The 21,225-nt window shown below is 46.1% G+C and overlaps 1 protein-coding gene across 2 annotated transcripts in view; it reads right to left on the bottom strand.

Annotated features, from left to right (window-relative positions):
• Positions 1-3,173: 3,173 nt before the first annotated feature.
• Positions 3,174-21,225, bottom strand: part of CREB3L2 (cAMP responsive element binding protein 3 like 2) — a 109,065-nt gene continuing 91,013 nt past the window's right edge. For both annotated transcript variants that reach the window (XM_045864206.3, XM_064574918.1), the window contains exons 9-12: positions 12,220-12,319; positions 11,829-11,955; positions 10,231-10,447; positions 3,174-8,718 (exon numbers count right to left, since the gene is read on the bottom strand). In XM_045864206.3, coding sequence (XP_045720162.1) covers positions 8,643-8,718; positions 10,231-10,447; positions 11,829-11,955; positions 12,220-12,319 — 520 coding nt within the window. In that variant the 3' untranslated portion in view covers positions 3,174-8,642. The remainder of the gene's footprint in view (positions 8,719-10,230; positions 10,448-11,828; positions 11,956-12,219; positions 12,320-21,225) is intronic.

Here is a 21,225-nt window from a genome sequence, read left to right as displayed (position 1 = left end):
TTCACTTAAGAAACATTAAACATTTTGAAACAGACTCTTGGAGAAGAGCACAACAGCCTCTCTGGCAGCTTTCATGGTATTCCTCAATGGTTATTTTTGTTCCTCCGTCTAAAAACAACAGCACAGAGGGAGGAGGAGAACACATGGGCTCCTCATGGAGCCAGAACACTTCTTTCAAGTTGCCAAAAGATCTAGCAGCAGCTGTGCCCACTGGAAGACAACATCAACTTGTGTCACCTGCCCAGCCCCCCCAAATAACAAGGGGTCAAATGTAACCAGCCTCTCAAACGGTGACTTGGATTATTTTTTAGCAAATGACTGAGATGAGCCATCTTCCCTTTCTTCCCTTCTCTATAGAGACAGAGGTCTTTAGGGGGAGATAGATATATCTATCTATCTGAGTTAAAACCCAGACAGTAAAGGGACTGCCCCTCCCAGGGCTAGCCAATTCCTAGAGACAGTAAAGGACTTGCCCAGCTTTCAATGCAAACCAACCAATCCAGAGCCCATAGCCCAACCACCCTGAGGGGCCACTTGCCCCTCGCCATCAGTCACCCCAGGGCCCAGTACCAGACAGCCAGGAACAGTCCCTATACCCAGATAGCCCACTGAGATTATTCAAACTAGCCAATCCTAAACCTGCTTACCTTGTCTTGCTTGTTCCTTCCTGTGGAAACTACGATGAAGGTTCTTGCTGATGTTTCCTCACTCCCTCTGCCTCTTGACTGACCATGGCATTTCCCTATGTGGCCGCTATGGCATGGTATGCTCCCTCTTGGGACCTTTGAGTAACAAACTGAAAATGGGAGCCATAGAGGTAAGGAAACAGTGGGGAATACAGTGGGGGAAAGAACCCGGCTGGATTCAGGAGATAAACGTTTATGGATTCTTGCATAGTTTTATCAACTTGCTAGCTGCTACTGAGCACTTATTATGCACCAGGTGATTTCTATGTATTATCTATGATCTTATTTATTTCCTTTAAAACTTTATGAAGGATATATAATTTCCCCCTTTCATAGCTGAGAAAGCTGGGATGTAAAAAGGCTAAGAAACTTACGCAAAATCATACAGTAAACTCTCTGCAGATGAGAGATGTGAGCCCTGATCTTCTCTGACTCGGAGTACAGAGTCTTCAAACTACACTGTGCTGTTTTTAGGGCTTGGGGATTTTTACTTGACAAAACACAGGAGTTAGCCTACATCAGAGATTGCAGACCTTCAGCTTGTGCATTAATATTTCTGGTTTGGTCCCATGATGTTTCAAACATTTAAAAATTATCGGTTAACCTTTCAACATTCAAAGATTTCTTATAACACCAGATTTCCATTTTCTCTTAAAAGACTGGAGGACCCCGGGGCGCCTGGGTGGCTCAGTCGTTACGCGTCTGCCTTCGCGGCTCAGGTCATGATCCCGGGGTTCTGGGATCGAGCCCCCCGTTGGGCTCCCTGCTCAGCGGGAATCCTGCTTCTCCCTCTCCCCCTCCCCCTGCTTGTATTCCCTCTCTCGCTGTGTCTCTCTCTGTCAAATAAATAAATAAATAAATAAATAAAATCTTTAAAAAAAAAAAAAAAAGACCAGAGGACCCACTAACTTTGGATGTTGAGTAATGCGAGCATTCAATAGAATGGGTTGTCTGTGGGTGGCCACATGTCTCTACGCCTAGGCTGGTTCACTCATTTATGTCGCTTCCCCGGTCCTTCTGTCATCTGAATTGACAGGAAAGGGAATCAAGAATAAGATGCTGTATTGATGACGGGACTAGGAGGAGGGAGGGCAGTCAGTTTCACCCCAAGGGACAGGAATTGAAAGGCCTGAGTAGGGAGGCAGCTGGGCTATCCCTCATCTGAGCAGGTGACATGCTAGCTGTCTAAGTGGTCCATGACCCCTCCAATGGGATTGCTTTTCAAGGTGTTACTGCCATATTCTTTTCCCTGGAATTCTCAGGATTGAGTTTTAACTCAGATAGATAGATACATAAGATATATATGTGTGTGTATATATATATACACATACATATATGTATAGAGACGGTCTCTGGCTGTCTGGTACTGGGCCCTGGGGTGACTGATGGCGAGGGGCAATTGGCCCCTCAGGCTGGTTGGGCTATGGGCTCTGGATTGGTTGCTTTGCATATGAAAGTTGGGCTTGTAGGCAAGTCCTTTACTGTCTAGGAATTGGCTAGCCCTGGGAGGGGCAGTCCCTCCTGGGTCTGCAAAGCCCCAGATGCCAAAGCATTAGGAATACAGAAAATATAAAGGCACGATTAATACAGAACGTTCTCAAATCAGTGAGTATTTGCGTCCTCCACTCATCGCTGGACAGATACCAGCATGTCGAAAAGAGGGCTTCCATAATAGGCTCCCGATATAAGGAAAAAAGAGGGAAAATGTGTTACTAAAAGTTTTTACAGGGAGAGGCCCCCTTGTGTTTGAATAGAAGAGAAGGTCAAGGTGCTCAGAGGGGAAAGGCAGCAGGAGATTAATGCACCCTTGAACCCAAAGCAGGGATAGTCATGCTGCTTTAAAAAAAAAAGAAAAAAAAGGTAGTTTTGCAGATAAGCGCAGTCCATGGCCTTCATCTCTGAATATCCTGGGTACTCTTTTTGAGGCTAAATGAAGCCCCACTCTCTCTGAGTGGAGAAAATTAAATTTGAACGCTGAAATTGCAATGGAATGATGATGATTCTGCTTGAGTGCATTGACCTTTATCAACCATTTCATTAGGATTTCTGGAGCACAATGCTGGGCTAGGCTTTCCCTGCAACTGTCCATCTGAAGAAAAAGCCTTCTCTCCTGGCTCCAGCCCAGACCATATTCCCCAGCATCCTGAGATGGGGAAAGCAGTCTCAAATCGGAAGAATTCTGTAATCTAGTTAGCGCATAGTTGTAGTAGACAACGAACACAGCAGTCAGGCGGCAAAAGTCTCTAGAGAACGCTGTTTTTCTTCCTGTGACTGACTGAGAAAAAATTACGTTTCTCAATATTCCTCCAACGGAGGCTTGGATTTCAGTCCTAGCTATCAGACAAATTGCCGGTCGGAGGCTCTTCTGTCAGTTCAACTAGATAATCAGAAAAGAATGGTTAGGCGCACATATACAAAAGCCACGCTCCTCAGAAAAGCAAAATGCTTTTAAAACCAGATTACCAGAATTTTAAAGACTGGACAACATTTTACTAATTAAGAAAAAATATTTTTATTCGCAAGAAATGGAAATACAAAAGCATAACAATTTCAGTTCATCTTTTTTTCCAAACTAAGTACAAGTACCCTACAAAGCTTTTTTTTTTTTTTTAATTTTAGGCATTTACTTAGCTATGATAAAGAATAAAAAGCCATAAAAAAAAAAAACCCAGCACAATATGACAGGTAATAGACTCACAATCCATTTAGACTTAAACACTGCTAGTCTATAGAACTATTACAAAAGAGAGGAGAGGTCCAGCCTGTCAGCACAGACATTAAAGCTCACGGTTGATTATAGTCTAGGGTCTGCTCAGCATTGTTTCAATAGGGTCCCTCACGATTCGTCAAGGTGTGCAGGTGTTTTCCATAGACTCACAAAGCATTTTATCTGCAAGGGAGAGGCTCTAAGCAGTGCAGGCCATGGGTCCGTGGTGCAAAAAGTTCACGTTCTCACTTAGCTGGTGAGCAAAGACAGGAGAGGAGGAACAGAGCTAAAATCCCTGTTTTTTCTTTTCCAGGATGCAAAGCCTGCTAGCTGGAATTCACAGAAGACTAGATGAACAAGACAGGACATGAGCGTCGGGTGGATACCTCCAACAGGAAGCAAAGAACTAACATTGCACAGTGGGCCCAGCAGAGGGAATGGACACTGTGTTTCCTGCCTGGACAACCTTACAAGTTCCCGGAAAGTTCTGCCTAACCAAACCCACAAACTGCACTTCCCATATCACTTAGTGGTTTATCTATCTCCTAGTAGCTAGTTGCCCTGTTTTCTCGATAAAATTAAAAGCCAAAATGTATTAAGCACAGTACGCAGCACTTAATAAGGGCTCAAGAAATATTATCTCCCTTCCTTCTCAAAACCAAGACAAAACTAAAGCGTTCCTGAATTATGATGCCCCAAAAGAACAAAATGAAACAACACCTAGATTTGTCCTGTGCTAAGTGCAGGCTCTTTGGCCACAGAGAGAAGGAGCATCAATCCCCGAATGGGCCAGATTCCTTGGCCCTGAGAACATGTTCTGCTGTGAGGATTTATAATAACTTTAATCCAGGCTGGCCAGTTTTAGATGTTGACTGCAGCTCTACAAAACGGGATTTTCCTAATGGACAAAACCTCATTTCTTTTCTCCCGATGTGCAAATCTGATCGTGGCTCACATTTAGGAAACCGTTTTCGGGCCTCCGGAAAATGTTCTTTCCCCACACCCACTTCAGTCTAATACTACAAGGCTATCTGTAACATCTCCCAGGGACAACAGAATCTTCAGTTATCCTGGAGGATATATAAAAGGCACATTTAAGGCAGACGAGTGTTTGAAACAAGGGGGAAATTTGTGTGTGTGTCAGAAAGAGGGAGGGAGAGAGAGAGAGAGACAGAGAGAGAGACCTAGCTCTTTTGTCTTTTGAATAGCTATTGATTGACGAAATCTCCTCAGACCCCTGACTCCCCAACAATCCCTAGGGCTCCATGCAGAACTCTGCCTCAGTAAAACTGAAAAGTCCTAGGACTGACTGATGGACTGACGGACTGACTGAATGGGAAATGTGAAATCCGTCTCTGGCTCCTTCACAGCCTCCCACTCGCTCCTGTAACTGGCCTCCCAGAGGGGCTCATGCTATCACATTTCTCCTAATTGTCTCAGCGGAAAAGCATTCAAATGAAATGGCTCTCACTAGAGCACTACCTGCTAATGGTTTCACAGGTCCCATCAGCCTGGATTCGATAGAACCAAAGCAGTGACTCATGCAGACAAGGGGGAGGCCAAAAGCCCTTCTCCTCGGTCTCCAATCTCCCCGACGTGAGCAAGACCAGCACGGATGGTCCATTTCCTCCACAAAGAGCAGGAGGTCTCCATTTATGCGTCGTGCTCAAGTACACGCCCCATAGGACATGTGTGCTCAAGAGCAGGCTCCAAGATGCCTCTGATGCTCTCTTTGTGGTTTTGCTTGGTCTGAGGCCATGGAGGAAAGGAGCCATAAGTGTTGAAAAATTTTAATGAAACACATGTGACCAAAATTCTGGACACCGCCTCAAGGCTAGAATAAAGATGAATCACTTCAACACTCCCGCTCTATGGGCACAGGAGATTCACCGCCCCCTTTTGGCATTCAGGCTAAACCGAGAGATTTAGGAAGAAAAAAAAAACATGGTAATTATAGTTGGTTTGTAAATAAGTTGAGCTAAAAGCTGCTCTCACAACCTACATATTAGTTCTCCAAATCAAAATCATTTTAATTAGCAAAAAGGTTATCTAATTTTGCCTACGCTGGTGTCAAACCTCAGCCCCCCCACACACACAAAAGGAGCAACCTAGTTCAGCTGTCAGATATTTACATAACACTCTCTTTATGTGACCGAGGCTCCAGAGTCCTAACACTTCACAGAAATTCTTTCTTAAACTGGCACCGAGGCCTTTCATCTCCAGCATCCATTTCTAAGCACAGAGTTAAGAGCTGTGGAAAGGGCCAAGCTGGTGGGGGGGGGGGGGGGGGGCCTGGGTTACTCGGGGCTCAGCCAGTGAAAAAGTGCTTGTTCTCGGAATGTTTGCAAGACATCTCCTTCACCAGAGTAATCAAAGACAGGGGAGATGAAACACTGTTTACCTGATGAAAAATAGAATTAATGTCTTTATGAGTAGCCTATTTATTATTTATGGTTTACGGTGATGCTAATAGTCTCATAGTATTCAAAACTGAAGTTCAGAAGCCAATGTCTGCCTCTATTTGAAATCTTCAGGGTTAACCAGGCATTACTGACTGGTCTATGGGACTGCTCTATGGGGGAAAGCAAATCCAGCAAACGAGCACACATCCCTTAATTACTTGGCATTATCCGACTTTTCTGTGTCCTCTTGACCCCATGGCATCCTCCTAAAGGGATATGTGTTTATTCCCTTGACTTGCCCAAACAGGGAGTGGAGGGCAGAGGTTTTTTTTGCAAAATAGCAGCAAGGTTGGTTCTTGGAACCCCCTTAACATGGCCATTTGAGCTCCCAGGCTGATGTCTCCTGTCTCCAGATAGAGCTTCAGTTCTGGAAGAAGAGCTTCCCAGAGAAAACAGCCTGCTGTTTGGAGATCCAGAGATGGAGATGACAAGCAAAGGCAGGTAGGGGAGAAAATAAAATCCTCAAGGTACTAAGGACAGGTACTGGACTTTTGCTGGCCAGTCCCTTCTCCCGCCTCATTCAGAAGAGCAGGTTTCCCACCCCTGGCTAATCCAGCAGCCTTCAAAACCTGATCTGGTTCCACTGCAGCAGGTGGGTGGGCTGACCCATGCTCACACTTCTGCCCTTAAATATAAAACTTTCCTTTCTCATTGACCAAACACTACTTGAGCTCATTCTTTTTTACCTCTGTAGGCCCCCACAGGTACCTGTGCTTGATACTTACATGGCATTTTAAAGAGAAGGATGGGTCAGCAGTGGCCCGTGGCTACCTGACACCAGCCAGGCCCAGGAAAATCTAGAGCTGAAGAGAAGGAGGGAATGGAGAGGAGAGAAGCAGGGGCAAGGGGGACATTAGTAAGCCCTCTTCCTACACAGCTCACACGGCCTCTGCTCTCCCTGGCCAATGTAAGGGGCCCTGAAACTGCAGACAGCGGCAGCCCCAATCCAGCTTTACACATGGATGAGAAGACACACTTGGCATCTCCTAGTCTGCAACTCTCTCCATCACAGCAGAGAGAGAGAGAGGGGAATCACTCATGGCGAGCCCCAGATGTACCTAGGCCGACAAAGCAGGGATCTGCTTATGAGGTATGATGGAAAAATACTAATGACACCAAATCCTGCATCTACTATGGAATGGAAGGCCCAGGTATGGGCTTAATCACTTGTAAGTACAGGTTTCAATGACAGTGTAGACCAAAGAGAGAGAGAGAGAGAGAGGAGTTAAAGCTAAAGGTCCTTCAGCTACTACTAAATATAAAATACAAAATGTAAGCAAATTTCTTACACAAAATCTTTCACAAGCTAGGGAAAAACACTTAAAGTGAATCTTCTACATTATACAATGAAAAGGCAATTTCCATTTCTTATTTGTATGAAAGAAGAAAGAATTTTTTAAACTACAAAAGTTACTTTTAATCATTAAACAAACAAACAAAAAAATGTAGGTTGGGGGGTTAGGTTGTATCTCTTTGGGTAAGCTGCAAAGTAGCCAAACCTGACTATAATATAAAAGGTAAGACTGTGGATACACAAATGTCACCTACTCCAACCCCAGGCCTCAGGCCCCCTGTGTTGAGGCAGAAGAGGAGGGTAAAGCAGAAGTGGGGTGTGGGGGTGGGGAGGAGGGGGCTAGGAGCAGGTGTGGAGAGGCAAGCCAGCAAGGCTGTCCGAAATGCCTGTTGTCAGGGACAAGGATTCCCTTCTCTTATGGGAACAGGACAGAAAAAGCCTCTGACCACAGAGCCGCAGACCTGATTAAGGCATTTCCCTCTGACTTCATTCTGTAGGAGGACACAAGCTCTTAAGGGGACTTCCCAATTACAATGATAGGCCTCCAGGTGAAGAAGGAGGAGGAAGAGGAAGAGGAAGAAAAAGAAGAAGAAAATGTAAAAAAAAAAAAAAAAAAAAAAAAACACCATCTGGAGGATTGGGGATCCCAGAGCTTAGGGTGCCCTTCTAGCTCCAAAGGCCACTTTGGAGGGAGGCATCGGATCTTTTCAGTGTGATTGCTAGTGGGGAAGCCTCAGCGAGCTAATAAATACTATTTACAAATGGGGAGGAGAAGCCAGGGAGGCAGACCTATGGGTACGTGGGGACGCAGGTTGTGGGGATGCCCTACAAGCAACAAGATGGGGCAGGTTCGCCTGGAGTAGAAAAGCCTGATTCTTTCAGGCATTGCACTTGCGGCCTGAGAATGGGGAAGGGGGAGCCCTCGCTCCAGTGCGGGGAGGACGATCTGCGAGGGCTCTGATGGGGCAGAGTGTCAGGGGTGCTCACTGAAGGCACTGGCACCTCCGGGTTGTCGGGGGCAGACACACGGGAGCGCAAGGCTGAGGAAGGCAGGGCGTCAGTCAGTGCTTTGCCAGATCCCAGCAGGCATTCTGGTATTTTTGTGGCTGGAGTCTGGGGTCTCACACGAACAAGAGTCATCTCTTCTTCAAAGAGGTGGTCGCACCCCACAATGAAAATCAGGCAGTATCTCTTTGGCACTATTGGTAGAAACGAGCCTGCTTGTCCCAGCCACGATCCTAAAATAATTTCCTATGGCGGTAAACAGGAGGGAGGGAGGGATGCCGGGCTCCCCTCTTCAGGGGGGCATGGAATGGAGGGGAAGGTGCTCTCTCACCGCAGGTGGAAATCCCAGGCTGTCCTCGCATCCAAAGCCACGACCGCTCGCCCATGTCTTTATCCAGATCAAAGGCAAAAAGGAAAAGCTTATGACAGAGGTGGTTTGGGGATGGGAAAGCAGAGTGAAGAGAAAGAGGGAGGTGGAGACAGCCTCTTTAGAAGGTGGCGTTCACTCTTCTGTCGAGTTCTACAACTTTTAGTGTCTCGTTCCCCTCCAGTTTGGCGCTGACCCTGGAAAGATACCAAAAGGAAAGAGTCTTAGCCACCAATTGACAACTACGATTCTCACGCCTGGGAGTACAATACCATCATTCCATGACTGCAACCTTGTCAACTTTGTGGGTGGGCCCAAGCGGGTTCTTGTTCTAATTGCTTTAACTGAATGTATCTACAGAGGATGGTTAGCCTTATGCTAGACTCTGGAAAGAAGAGAATAAAAGGATAAAGCCTGATCCCTGGTCTAGAATACTAATCATTCAGATAAATTAAAAAAAAAAAAAAAAAAGCTAAGTTGAAATAACACTAAACATATAACAGAAAATAAACATGTTATTAAATTGTGTAACAGCCTAGAAAGTCTCTAGGCACTCAGAGGGCTGAGGGCTTTGGTGTCAGGGAGACATCCCAAAACAAGTGAGGGTTTCAATGGGTCCCTGAACAGTTGAGCCAAGAGGGGAGAGGACTTGTGGCATGAGCCACGTAACCAAGCAGCTGAGTCTTCCATAGCTCCCAGTGGTACTTCTACAAATTTCTCTACAATGGAAATAATAATGCCTAGCCTCTTGAAGTACTTAAAAGGATTTATATATCACATTTGCATAGCTGCCAGTAAAAGTCCAATATGCGTGTATTATGTAAACATATAAAAGTACATGTAATTATGAACCTTCCCCACAGCTTTAGGGGAAAAAAGCTGCAGAATTTGAAGTAGAATCTTCAAGTGGGCGCACCTGCATTGGAATAGCATCATTTCTGGGAAGCACAGGGGTGAGTTCAGCGAGATCCCCACCCACGCCAATGCATTGCCAGGAGTGTGCACGCAGACCCTCCTTCCTGTGCTGTCTGGCATTTTCAGGAACCACCCCCCCCGCCCCAGCACAATAACAGTATCTGGCCATCCTATAAGCCTTTATGTTTCCCAAAAGACTTTCCCCACTAACGATCTAAAAGAAACAACTCACGGAGAATTGGAACCCAGTGTTACTTTCAATATAGAAACATGTCTATGCACAGTGCCTCTCGAATGATGTCCCTCAATGTAAATATGTAATTATAATTAATACATGTTTATTTACATAAAATCATAAAACTCTATATTGGCAAACAGCATAACATATATGTATCTCTAGTTGGAAGGAAGGTAGGGCAGGTGTCCTAAGGCTGCATCTGCATGGCAAGCGCACTGCTAAGGCCGTGCTGCATGTTTACCTACGAGGCTTTGAGGGGAGGAAGGAGGGAGTCAAGCCCTTTGCCCACTTCCTGGAGCCGCCACCTCTCCAGTGACAAAGCAGACATGGATGGGGGCAGCTCATCCTAGGTCTCCCCCACCCCCCGTCTCTGCTAAGGGCAGCTGTTAGCAAGTAGCAGACTCTCCAGAGTCCCGGGGTCCCAGAAATAGGTCCTGAAAGAGCCCAGGGGCTGGACTGGGCCTATGGGAAAGTCTACACCCCACATTCCAGGTTGCTGACTCACAACCCATCATCAGCGCATTAGGGGAGTTGCATCTGTGTGTACTTGACTCACAAGTGCTGCTGTAGCTCCAACAGCACTGATTTCTCCAGGCTGGTCTCATTGGAGATAATGAAATGGGGGAGATCCACATCAGGCCTGGTCTCCAACCCTGATGCTCTGAGCAGAGAGGACCCTCTGTCCCAATGCCCAAGCTCCCCAGCTGAGGCTGGGCTGGACGGCTCCTCCAGGGGAGAATGTTCCTCGTAGATCAGCAGATTCCTGGATTTCACTGAGGACAGAGCAAAGTAACAGGTGTTAGGGAAAGACCATAGGGTTTATCCCATCCCCTCACTCAACGCCCAGGGCCGGGAGCAGATGAGAATGTGTGGGTTCTTTTGCCCAGAACTGAGGGTGCCAGCTGGAGTTGGCTTTCCATAAAGGCTTCAGGGTTTCAGAGTTGTGTGCATTGAAAAATTATACCAATTATACAGTGCTGGAAGAACAATAGAAAAGCAAATAAACATGAAGCAAACTGCCACCCCCACTGCTTTGAAAATAAAACTCCCCTCCTTGCCCACCCAAAACCATCTGGGGGAAACAATTCATGAAGAATGGAAGTCAAATGCTTGGAGATGTCCAGACCAGCTAAAATAAGAAACATTTCCAATGAGTTGGTCTTGCATGGAGAGAAGGTACAAGGGCAGAAAATGGCATTTTCATTTAGAAACCGGAGAGAAGCCACAAAGCCAAAGCCATAAATCAAATGAGAGAGACAGTTTCTTTGTTTTATAGGATAGTTGCAGAGCTAGATGGCTCTGCAGCAATTTTCTACAACATAGAAACTCTACTCTCATTGGCTTCCATTTAAATTTACAGATCCATTCCCTTATGGAAAAAAAAGAATTTCCCAAGAGATCACTGAAATTATGTGGTTGAAATGCTAGGATTTCTGTCATAAACCTGGCAGAGATATAACCACCTGGTGAAGACCAGAGACCTTTCAGAACTACAAAACTGTGCCTACCCCGAATCTGGTACCCCCAACTTCACACTTGTTCTTATTAGTGTATATGTGTATTCATGTATATATTATGATCCCCACAAGCCACTTCATTATTTCCTACATACTTAAGATAGGGACCATTGATCTAGGTGAGGTTATCACACCTCTAACACTTGAGTCTCTAAATTCTCTAGATCTTGGTCATAATGTTTTGTAAGACAGATTCATTTCACGAATTCTTACTACGGTAACATATAATTCCACTGAGTGCAAGTAGAAAATGTCACGGAAAGCTTAATGCTCCCCTCCATCTACTCCCCTCCCCGACCAAATCCACATCCCTCTCCCTTATCAGAGCTCAAAAGGAGACCTCAGAATTTGCCAGGGAACATAGTCTAGAGCAAGAGTTTGGAAACTGTACTCTTCTCTAGAGAATTCCCAGTGGTGCCTCAGGCCAGTGGGTGAGGGGTACAAGAAGGGGCCCAGACGCCTAGGAACCAGACCCCACCCCCGTGTCCTTCTTCCCTCCCTTCAATAGAGAAGCTACACTTTTACCACTTTTTAAAGATAAGACTTTCTCAGAAGGCTTCCTTCAGAAAGTTGAGCTTTCAAAAAGCTCCAGAGAACTGAAACAAGATGCTTTACAAATTGCCGAGTGCTGTCTTACCGACAGAGGCTGTATACGGCTCCTGCACAGAATGCTGGCTGGGCAGAGCCATCTTGGTGGCAGAAGGATAGGGCCCGTAGCCCTGAAAGAAGCTGCCAAATGCAACAGCAAAGCATAGCACAACCACCTGCAGGGGGAGGAGAGAGCAGAGGGAGCTGTCAGTTCCACGATCCACAGAGCAAACCTCTAGCCCTACAACACCCAGACTCCCCTTCATCAGGCCAGACTGCACCAACAGGTCAACCCCTGTAACATCAGAGCAAAGGAACTGCCTTAGAGTGAGCTTCATCGCTCCTCCAACCCCGTTTGGACATGGCAAATTGGGGAGAGCCTGGAGACTTGGGAGGGGGAGGGCAGGGCACTTGCGGCACTGTCCCTTTGGGAAACTCACCATGAGGCACGTGCCAGTCTGCGTGCCCGCCAACTTGCAGGTGCGCGAAACCTTGCCCATCACCAAAGTCTGAAGCTTCTGTAGTTGCTGCAGGAGAGTTCTGCAAACACAGCAAATAAAAGCCATGAGGAGAGTCTGAATCAGAAGAGAGTGCTTTCAGGTGACATCTGCCCCCGTGTCCCGGGGAAGCTGCTGTAGCTTCGTGTCTGAATTTGAACACACAGAGCCGAGGGAAAGTCTTGTTTGGAGGGAGATACGGACGCCAGTGCCTTCGAGCACCAGTGATGCAGAGCTCCCCAGAGTTTGGAATGAGCCCCCCCCCACTTTAATAGCCTGTCCAGTTCTTGTGCTGTTCTGAGTAAGAGGCGAATGCCCCAAATTATCCCTGACATGCTGGGACTTATCTGTCAGCCACTGAGACAAAACAAAACAAAAAACAAAAAGAACAATTCGATGGGTGGGTGATGGTGGTACCAGGAGAACTCATTTACCTATGTACGAGAAGGGAAACGCTGAAGAAGACGTAACAAAGAAGAAAAGCAGAGAACTGAAGGAATGGCCAGAGGTGGTGGCCGTCATTGGACATGGTGGAAGTATCCGTGAGCCACAGTCACTCAGATGGCAAACTTGAGGAGAAAGAGAGCAAGAACAAGAATGGCAGGGGAGGCAAACAGCCAGGGGCACCTCATACCCGTGGTCTTTGTAGGCTCATGGCATCTCTACAATCAGAAATGAAGCCAAAATATGACAGAGCAAAGAAGTCTGCTCAACTGGACGCATGCTCAGAGCCAGGGATCTCGGAAACCATCCTCCCTTACAGACTCCGATCTTTCTCCAGGAAGAGGCAGGGAGCAGGAGCAAAAAAGAGTTGTTCTCTCCCTAAAATTGGACAACTGTGCATACCCTTAAAAGGGAAGGGTTTGGGATGAGAATCCTATATTCTGGTCTGTGTGACATCAGGTCACAGAGAGAGCAGATGGTGACATTCTTTGCAAATTCTGAACACTGCAAGCCGCAGAAAAGGATCTTACAACACAGCCTCCTGAATCAGAGCCTCTGGGATAAATCCGTGTGAGCAGCCTAGAGCTGAAGCTCCTCTTCGTCTCACTCCTTTCCCCAAGCCCCATGCACATGGCAAAGTGGAACGATTTTATAAGCAGATGCTTTTTCTTGAGTCTTAGAAATTTTCAAAAAATTCATGCTGTGATGTCACATCAGAAAGCCAGACAAGCTCATTGGGAAACATCAGCACATCACTCATTTGCAGAATTCTGGGCTCTCCCAGAGAACCTGCCTCTAGACACAATCTACCTCCTGAAGAGCTTTCAAGTACTAGAAGGACTAGCTAGTCTTTCCAGAGTTTACAGCTTCCACCCTGACAAGCGCCAATGACACGAGTTCTCCTGGGGGTTAAGCCAAGCAGGGACAGGTTGGCCATAGGATGACACTGCTGTCAGCAGCTAGCTGGCTAAGAGTGGGGACGGAACTGGGGCAGCCCACAGCACTTGGGGCAGAAGCCTTCTGAACTCAAAAAACAAAACAAAACAAAAAAACCCCAAAAAGCCAAAACAACAACAACAACAACAAAACCAATACTGTGTGGTCCTGGTAAACTTCAGCAAAACAAAATCATTCATCCCATTAATCAATATCATTAATTTAAATTCTATAATATGGAGGTCTTTTTAGTACCTTGTACATTTTTTTGTTCATTGTTATCTAGAAGTATAATCACAGTTATTTGGACCTGGTTTCTGTATATTCAGGCAACATGTTCTTTAAAAGGTTCTGTACGTTACTCAAGGCTGAGAAATACTGATAGCATGATTATTTTAAATTCCTCTTGCAGAGAGCCTGTCATCTGTGACAATATGGATGATGAACCTGGAGGGCATTACACTAAGTGAAATAAGCCAAATAGAGAAAGAAAAACACCATATGGTATCACTTATATATGGAACCTTAAAAAAAAAAAAAAATTTTTTTTTTTTTAAGTTGAACTCAAGAGTAGAAAAGTAGTTGCCCAGGGCTGGGGGTTGGGAGAAATAGGGAGAGGCCAGTAAAAGAATACAAACTTTTAGCCATAAGATAAATAAGGTCGCAGGATCTAATGTACAACATAGTAACGCTACTCTGTCACGCTGTATGGGATGACTGAAATTTGCTAAGAGAGTTGAACTAAAATGCACTCACTAGAAAATTAAAAACAAAAAAAGGTAAACGTGAGGTGATGGATGCATTAATTACTATGAGGATTACTTTCACAATGTACGCGTATATCAAATCATCATGTATGCTTTAAATACCTAACAATTTTGTCAATTATACCTCAATAAAGCTGAGAAAAAAGGGGAAAAAAGAGATCATATAATTCAGCAAGCTTTTTCCCCCAGCTCTTTTGAAGAGCACTCCATTCTCAGCTGCTAGCATAGCTGTCTTTCCAAAACTGGGCGCTAAGCGACCTAATGCACACCCACTTCCTGGGTGAGCATTCATTCTCACGGTGCTGCTATGTGGCTGGCAGTAGCTTACATTTTATTGACCACCATCTGTGGTGCTGGCCCCGAAGCCTTCACTGGGTTCTCTCTGCTGTATTTTGGGATTCCTAGAACAGATACAGGTGCGCCCACAGATAAGACCTGTACTTGACCATAGGGCACAAACCCTTTTCTCTCGTATTCTGGCCTCCCTCTGTGGTACTGATTCACGTTTTTGTTGCCTGCTAGACTGTGGGAAGGGGCCTCCCAGTTTCCTCGCTTGCTGCTGAGGAACCATGTCTTAAGGCTGGCAGCCTGAGGTGCTCAAGCTCAGCTGTGCTCTGTGCAGCTTTGCAGATGTTACCGAAGCCACTTCCCTTTGCTCCCAAGTCCTAAGGTGATTTTAAAGTGAAACCAAATTCCCTATTTTACCAACCAACCTTATTCACCCACGCCCATCCTACACATCCTTCCTGCCTGTTCCCTGCTCCCTGCTCCATCTTTAGAGTGTGAAACACCAAGAAAACCAAATCCACAAATTACTTGGAATCACGCCTCCCTTCAAATTTATCGTTGAGAAAACTAGCCCTGGTACCCCCTTCCCTAGGCTGAAGAGTCTCCCAGGAGGCTCCATTGTGCCCCCCGAAAGCGGACCTCTAATAGACCAGACACACCTAAACACCAGCGGCAGGATGTCTTAGCCTCAAGTTGGGACCCCTAACTATGGAGGCAAAGTGCTACAAGTTTGGAAGAAGGGCCATTGAAGTCTGGCTGGGTGAGCAGGGAAGGCTTGACGTTTTCCAGTTGCATGGCAGTTTACTTGGCATTCAGCAGCACATCTCCAAACTCAAGATAATTACATTCTGAATCCACTGCAAATGTAAATAGTTGTTTAATGGTCCCTGATTTCTAACAGTTTATAATCCCACTCTTTGAGATGAGCAAACATGTAGTTTTAAAATAGATTTTTTTTTTAGCTTGAAATGTTGGTTGAAAGCAACAGTGATTGATCATATGCTATTTGCTGCTTCTCCTCCTTGGATCAGTGAAGGTGAACTGAGCTGATGGTGCAAATGATGACACTCTGAAGCCCATCCATCAGCAACTCCGAGTGATTTCACCCAAGGGAAGTGATTGAGCTCGTCCAGCCCAAATCTAAACAGATTTCTATGATCCAATCAAGTCTGGGAAGTTCATATATATTCATTCATGCAACAGAAACACTCATTTTTGTCATAAGGAAAGGAAATTAACAGTGACTGAGCACCCACTGATTGAGTTCTAGGAACTCCATATATTGAGATACCAAACAACTGTCATAAGTTGAAGACCTCACCTGTAAACTAAAACCTGATTCTGTAGTTCATGGACTTTCCAATGCATGACAACATGGTACCCTCGTTGATAACCTAATAAAATCAATAACCTAAATACCTTAGTTAGGTAGATTTTTCTTAAACCCAGGGACATTGACATCATATCAACAACAGCCCAATGAAGAGATACGTCCACCATTAGATAAGACAAGGTTACTATGGGGGTGCCTGGGTGGCTCAGTTGGTTAAGAGTCTGATTCTTGATTTCAGCTCAGGTCATGATCTCAGGGTCGTGAGATCGAGCCCCACATCGGGCTCCATGCTGGGCATGAAGCCTGCTAAAGATTCTCTCTCTCTGCCCCTCCCCCCATACACTCACTCTGGAGCTCTCTCTAAAAGAAAAAAAAAGAAAAGGTTACTATCAACAGGGGCCAAGCCACAGATGGCAGAGCCACAATAAAAATCAGTCCAATGGCAATGAGATACATACTAACAAAGTCTCCGTGACAATGATACAAATAAAACAAGGGCACATGAACATCTCCTGGCACATCTCCGGCCATACCAAAGATACAATGCCAAGTGAGAGGTAAAAGAATCAAGGGTGCTCCCTGCCCTATGTCAGGTGTCTGGAAGTCAAACCTGGGCTTTGTTCAGTAAAATGGAAACTACAAGACCTGTCCCTCTGTGAGACACTGGAAGAGTAGATGAGATGGTGTTAGGATTGGTGCGTCTGCATCGGAACAGGGGATTGGCTGAGTTTAGATCTTGGTACCACTGCTGCATACCTTTGATAAAGTTATCTGGGTCCTAAGTTTAGGTGGCTAATCAAAGTGAATTCCTGTGACCTCATCAGCTAACAAAAGAATGAGAGAATCCCCCCTTCTGGAGTACTCTGGGTTTCTTAAAGCAAAGACACCTTTCAAGAGTGCTTGCTGTCCCTTCCCACTGATGACTGATGAAGCCAGCCCTTTACAGGGAAGCCTGGGGCCTCCTAACTGAAACAGTGGTCTGAGATGGTGTGGGATTCTCCCCGATGCCCCTGGGACAGATGCCACGGCCCGCAGCACTGGGAGCGTGGATAACAGCTCTTACCCTGCTTGCACGAAGGGCTGGCTGAAGGAAAGGCAGCCATCAGATGAAATGGAAGAATCATTTTAAAGCCAAAGCTATAAAAAGCCAACCATAGGACAGACCCAACAGTGCATTCAAAGCCCAGGATAAACTTTTCCTTTATTACTGCATTTTAAATCATCAGTGACCGTGGCTAATTACGGCTTAATGAATTCTTGGGCTTCCAGGAGCAAGGTCTCAATTTAGAGAAAGGAGTACTCATAGCAAACATTTATCTGGGCCAAAAGATTTTTCACAACGTGTTAAACTGGAGTATTCAACTCTTGACTGGAAATGTGGATTTTGTCCTGTGGTGAGATGTACAGATAAACTTAGTGGCTGTCCTCATGCAGGTCCTAGCAAAAGAGCAGCCAAAGGCGGCGGCTGGCCTCGCCCAGCAAAAAGCATCACCCTGTATCGCGGGAGGCGGATCAAGGGAAATGAGGCAAAACATTCAAAAGCAGCCAGGAGGGCAAGACCTACTCTTAAAACAACTAGGAAATATATCACCAGCCTCATGGTTTTCTTTGTCTTTCATTTAACTTTGTATTCTACTGTTTCCTTTATTTATGTATTTATTTTTAAAGATTTTATTTATTTTTTGACAGAGAGACACAGTGAGAGAGGGAACACAAGCAGGGGGAGTGGGAGAGGGAGAAGCAGGCTTCCCGCAGAGCAGGGAGCCCGATGCGGGGCTCGATCCAGGACCCTGGGATCATGACCTGAGCCGAAGGCAGACGCTTAACTGACTGAGCCACCCAGGTGCCCCTGTTTCCTTTATTTATGAGAGACAGAGAGGGAGAGGGAGAGAGAGAGAGAGGAAATGGTCATATAGTTACCGCATGTTATACATGGAACATTAGGTACCTGATTTCCCATTGGAGTGACAAATCAGAACCCAGGAAAAAGAATAAACTGGGGTTTCCCAGTTACTTGCTGTACCAGAAGCTCCAAACCAGGACCTCTTGATAGATGTACTTTCCATCAAATCTTGTCACACACCTTATTGAGAAATGGAAGTAGCTGGGCTACGCTGTGTGTGTGTGTGCACACGAGTGTGTGTATAGAAACCACTCTCTGGATAAGTCAGCCTCCTACAGAGATGCAGGACCTTTTCTCACCTTCTTATGGAACTATCAGAGTAGTATTTTCCAACTTCCCAATCATGAACCATTAGTGGGTTGTACAAACACTTGGGTTGTCAGGGGTGAATTTTTTAATGAAACAATCAACTGGAACACACAGTTATCAGAGGATATCATTCATGGTAAATATGCATTCAGTTGTGAAGCACTCATACTAGTTACGCATGTGGTGTATTCGTTCCCGTGGGATATCTGGGTCACTACATAAAATGCAAAATGATTACAATCAAAAAGCTTACCTAGTGCACACATGCAAAATAATTATATATAGGTGCATATCAGGTGGCTTCATGATGGAAGAGCCGAGCATCCGTGTCCTTCTGAAGAAAAAAATCCCTCACAAATCCCTCCCCAACCCCACGCCCAGCCCGGTCTTTTAGAGATATTGTCTCTAAATTTCTGAGGGTTAGGAGGAGGGTGTCCAAAAGCTAAACCATCGACCTCAAAGTCCTGGGGTGGATTTGGAGAGGTGCTAGGATACAGTGGAACACAATTTAAAGTTCCACAGGCTGGGGCGCCTGGGTGGCTCAGTTGGTTAAGCGACTGCCTTCGGCTCAGGTCATGATCCTGGAGTCCCTGGATCGAGTCCCGCATTGGGCTCCCTGCTCGGCAGGGAGTCTGCTTCTCCCTCTGACCCTCCCCCCTCTCATGTGCTCTCTCTCTCATTCTCTCTGTCAAATAAATAAATAAAATCTTTAAAAAATAAATAAATAAATAAATAAAGTTCCACAGGCTGCATAACAAGATATAAGGAGACTCGCGAACCATCTCCCAAGACTTTTAAATACTGAAGCGTGACATATGCAAATAAATGATAGTCACAGGGTGCTAAAACCCTAAACTTTGAATAATATTTATTTATGATCTTTTACTTAAGCTTTGAGGGCTGTTCATGGGGCTTTGGCCTAAGTGCAGGGGTAAAAACAAACAAGGATGCATTTTCTCCTTCCTCTTCCTGTGTAATTGCTGTATCACAAAGGGTTTGTTTTGCAGGGACCAGAGGAGACTTCTGAAATATTCTATTACCAGGACCAGGAACAAGAGAGCTCTAGAATGTTTTCTGGGGCTGTGGAATGGCTGACTTGACCACAAAATTATACTGCAATGCCCTTCCAGGCTCTCTGGGGAACTCTGTCTGGTCCCCAAAGATCCACTGGAGTTTGAAATATTTTCACCTGAAAAGAAAGCTTACACTCCTCACACAACCAGAAGTAACAGATAATGGAGAAATGAAAGCAAACTGAAGCAAGATCAAGGTCTGCAGAGGGCTAAGTTGCGTCATTCACTGGTACTCCAGTGGCCTCTCCAGGTACAGCAGTAGGTGGGATCAGCAGTGACGGTCAATCTACAGAGAACAGGGGAACCCAAGGAAGAGGGTAATAGTGTGTAGTGCAAACGGGCACAGCCGTAGGGGCCAAGTAAACACATGAGGAGAGGCGGGACACAGTGAAAGCCCAGCGCACTTAGCTGGAAAGACCTGTCCCAGGAACTGTGTGTAGGTTCCAAGAACAAGACAAGTGGAGTTAGACAGAGAGGATTATAGCTGAGAGGCCCTGATACGCCATGCAGGATTTCAGGCACATGGCAGCCAAGGTTCAAACTCCTGACACACCCCATCAGCTTTGGGGGTGCCCCCCTGGTGGCTTGGTCTATCCTTCCGAGAAGAGACTTGGGGTAGAGACCCACACAGGCCCTGGAGATGGGCCAAGGCCCTTGGGGCAGGGAATTCCAGAATCCCAGGTACCAGGGTAGGGTCTGAAGGGGTAGAGTGAGAGCTCCACATGCAAACTTCGCCTTGGACCTGCTGACTACTCTTTCCATGGAGAGACGTGTGGCTAGAGGTGAGCCAGAGTGGGGTCCTCAAAAACGCAAGGCCCTCCTATTCATGTTGAAGTTAGCCCTGTGCTGACGAAAGGCAGTGGTCCTTGAAAGAGAAAGGGGCACAGCAGAAGAAAAATCAAGGTATGCACCAATTTAAAACTTAAAGTGGCTGAGGTCTAGTCCCTGTTCTACGTCTAGATGTTTGGATGACCTGAACCTCACTGCACCTCAGTTTCCTCTTCTATAAAATGAAGTGAGTAGAAGTCAAATCAGGCGTTCTCTGCTAACACACAATTCAGGTCTAAGCTCCCACACACGGCTCCACACATCAGGGTGGGGGAGAGGACCTGCGGCTCACAGCCCAACAGAGGCAACAGAGCAAAATACGAAAACGAGAGGAGCCACCTGAACCACCAACACCTAAAACTGCTGGGCTGAGGGGTGTGTCACCTGCGCAGGATTTCTCTGGAATGGGACGAGGGTAGGGCTGTCCAGAGAGCCTGCAGCTTAGAGGGGTGAGTGCTGAGCGTGGGAAAGCGCGATCGTCCAGCAGCCTCGTGCGTGCGCGCGCGCGCGCACACACACGCATACGGGCCTCGCCCAGACTTTGTAAGTGAAAATGTATTTCCTGATTGAGCCCAGGAAGACAGGCCCCCTGGGAAACTGCCTCTCTCTCATCCCGCACATTTCCTGATGGCACGCAATTAGGGGATCACCTTAGCAGAGCGAGTGTGAAGGTGCTTTCACACTGCTTGGCTCTGCTCCGAGAGGCTCCCGGGTAAGGCTGCAGAAGTGTTAAGAGCATTTCTTCATTTTCTTTCCTGTCCTCATCCCCTTCCAGCTTCCTGAGTGCAAAAAAAAAGGGGGTCTTTACACCCAGAAACCAACAATACGCTATGCTAGGCAGTGGCTGCTAAGTCAGGACTGACTCAGAATTAGAGCGCTCATTTTCATCTAGAGAGACAGAAAAGTCCTTCGTGGGGTGTAACACAGAAGTGGTAAAATGTAAAAATAGTCTTCCTTTAATTTGGTCAGCGAGGAAATATCCCCTCACTTTTCCCACCATGTCATGTCATATGACATAATGGTGCCCAAGGTCTCCCACCCCACCCTAGTGACACAGGATCCTGTTCA

The sequence above is a fragment of the Mirounga angustirostris genome, unplaced genomic scaffold, assembly GCF_029215605.1.
Source record: "Mirounga angustirostris isolate CCGP_5_RB_7025 unplaced genomic scaffold, mMirAng1.0.hap1 SCAF_12, whole genome shotgun sequence".
Taxonomy (NCBI): Eukaryota; Metazoa; Chordata; class Mammalia; order Carnivora; family Phocidae; genus Mirounga; species Mirounga angustirostris.
Note: the sequence above shows the minus strand (reverse complement) of the source record. Positions and strands in the feature narration are given on the sequence as shown.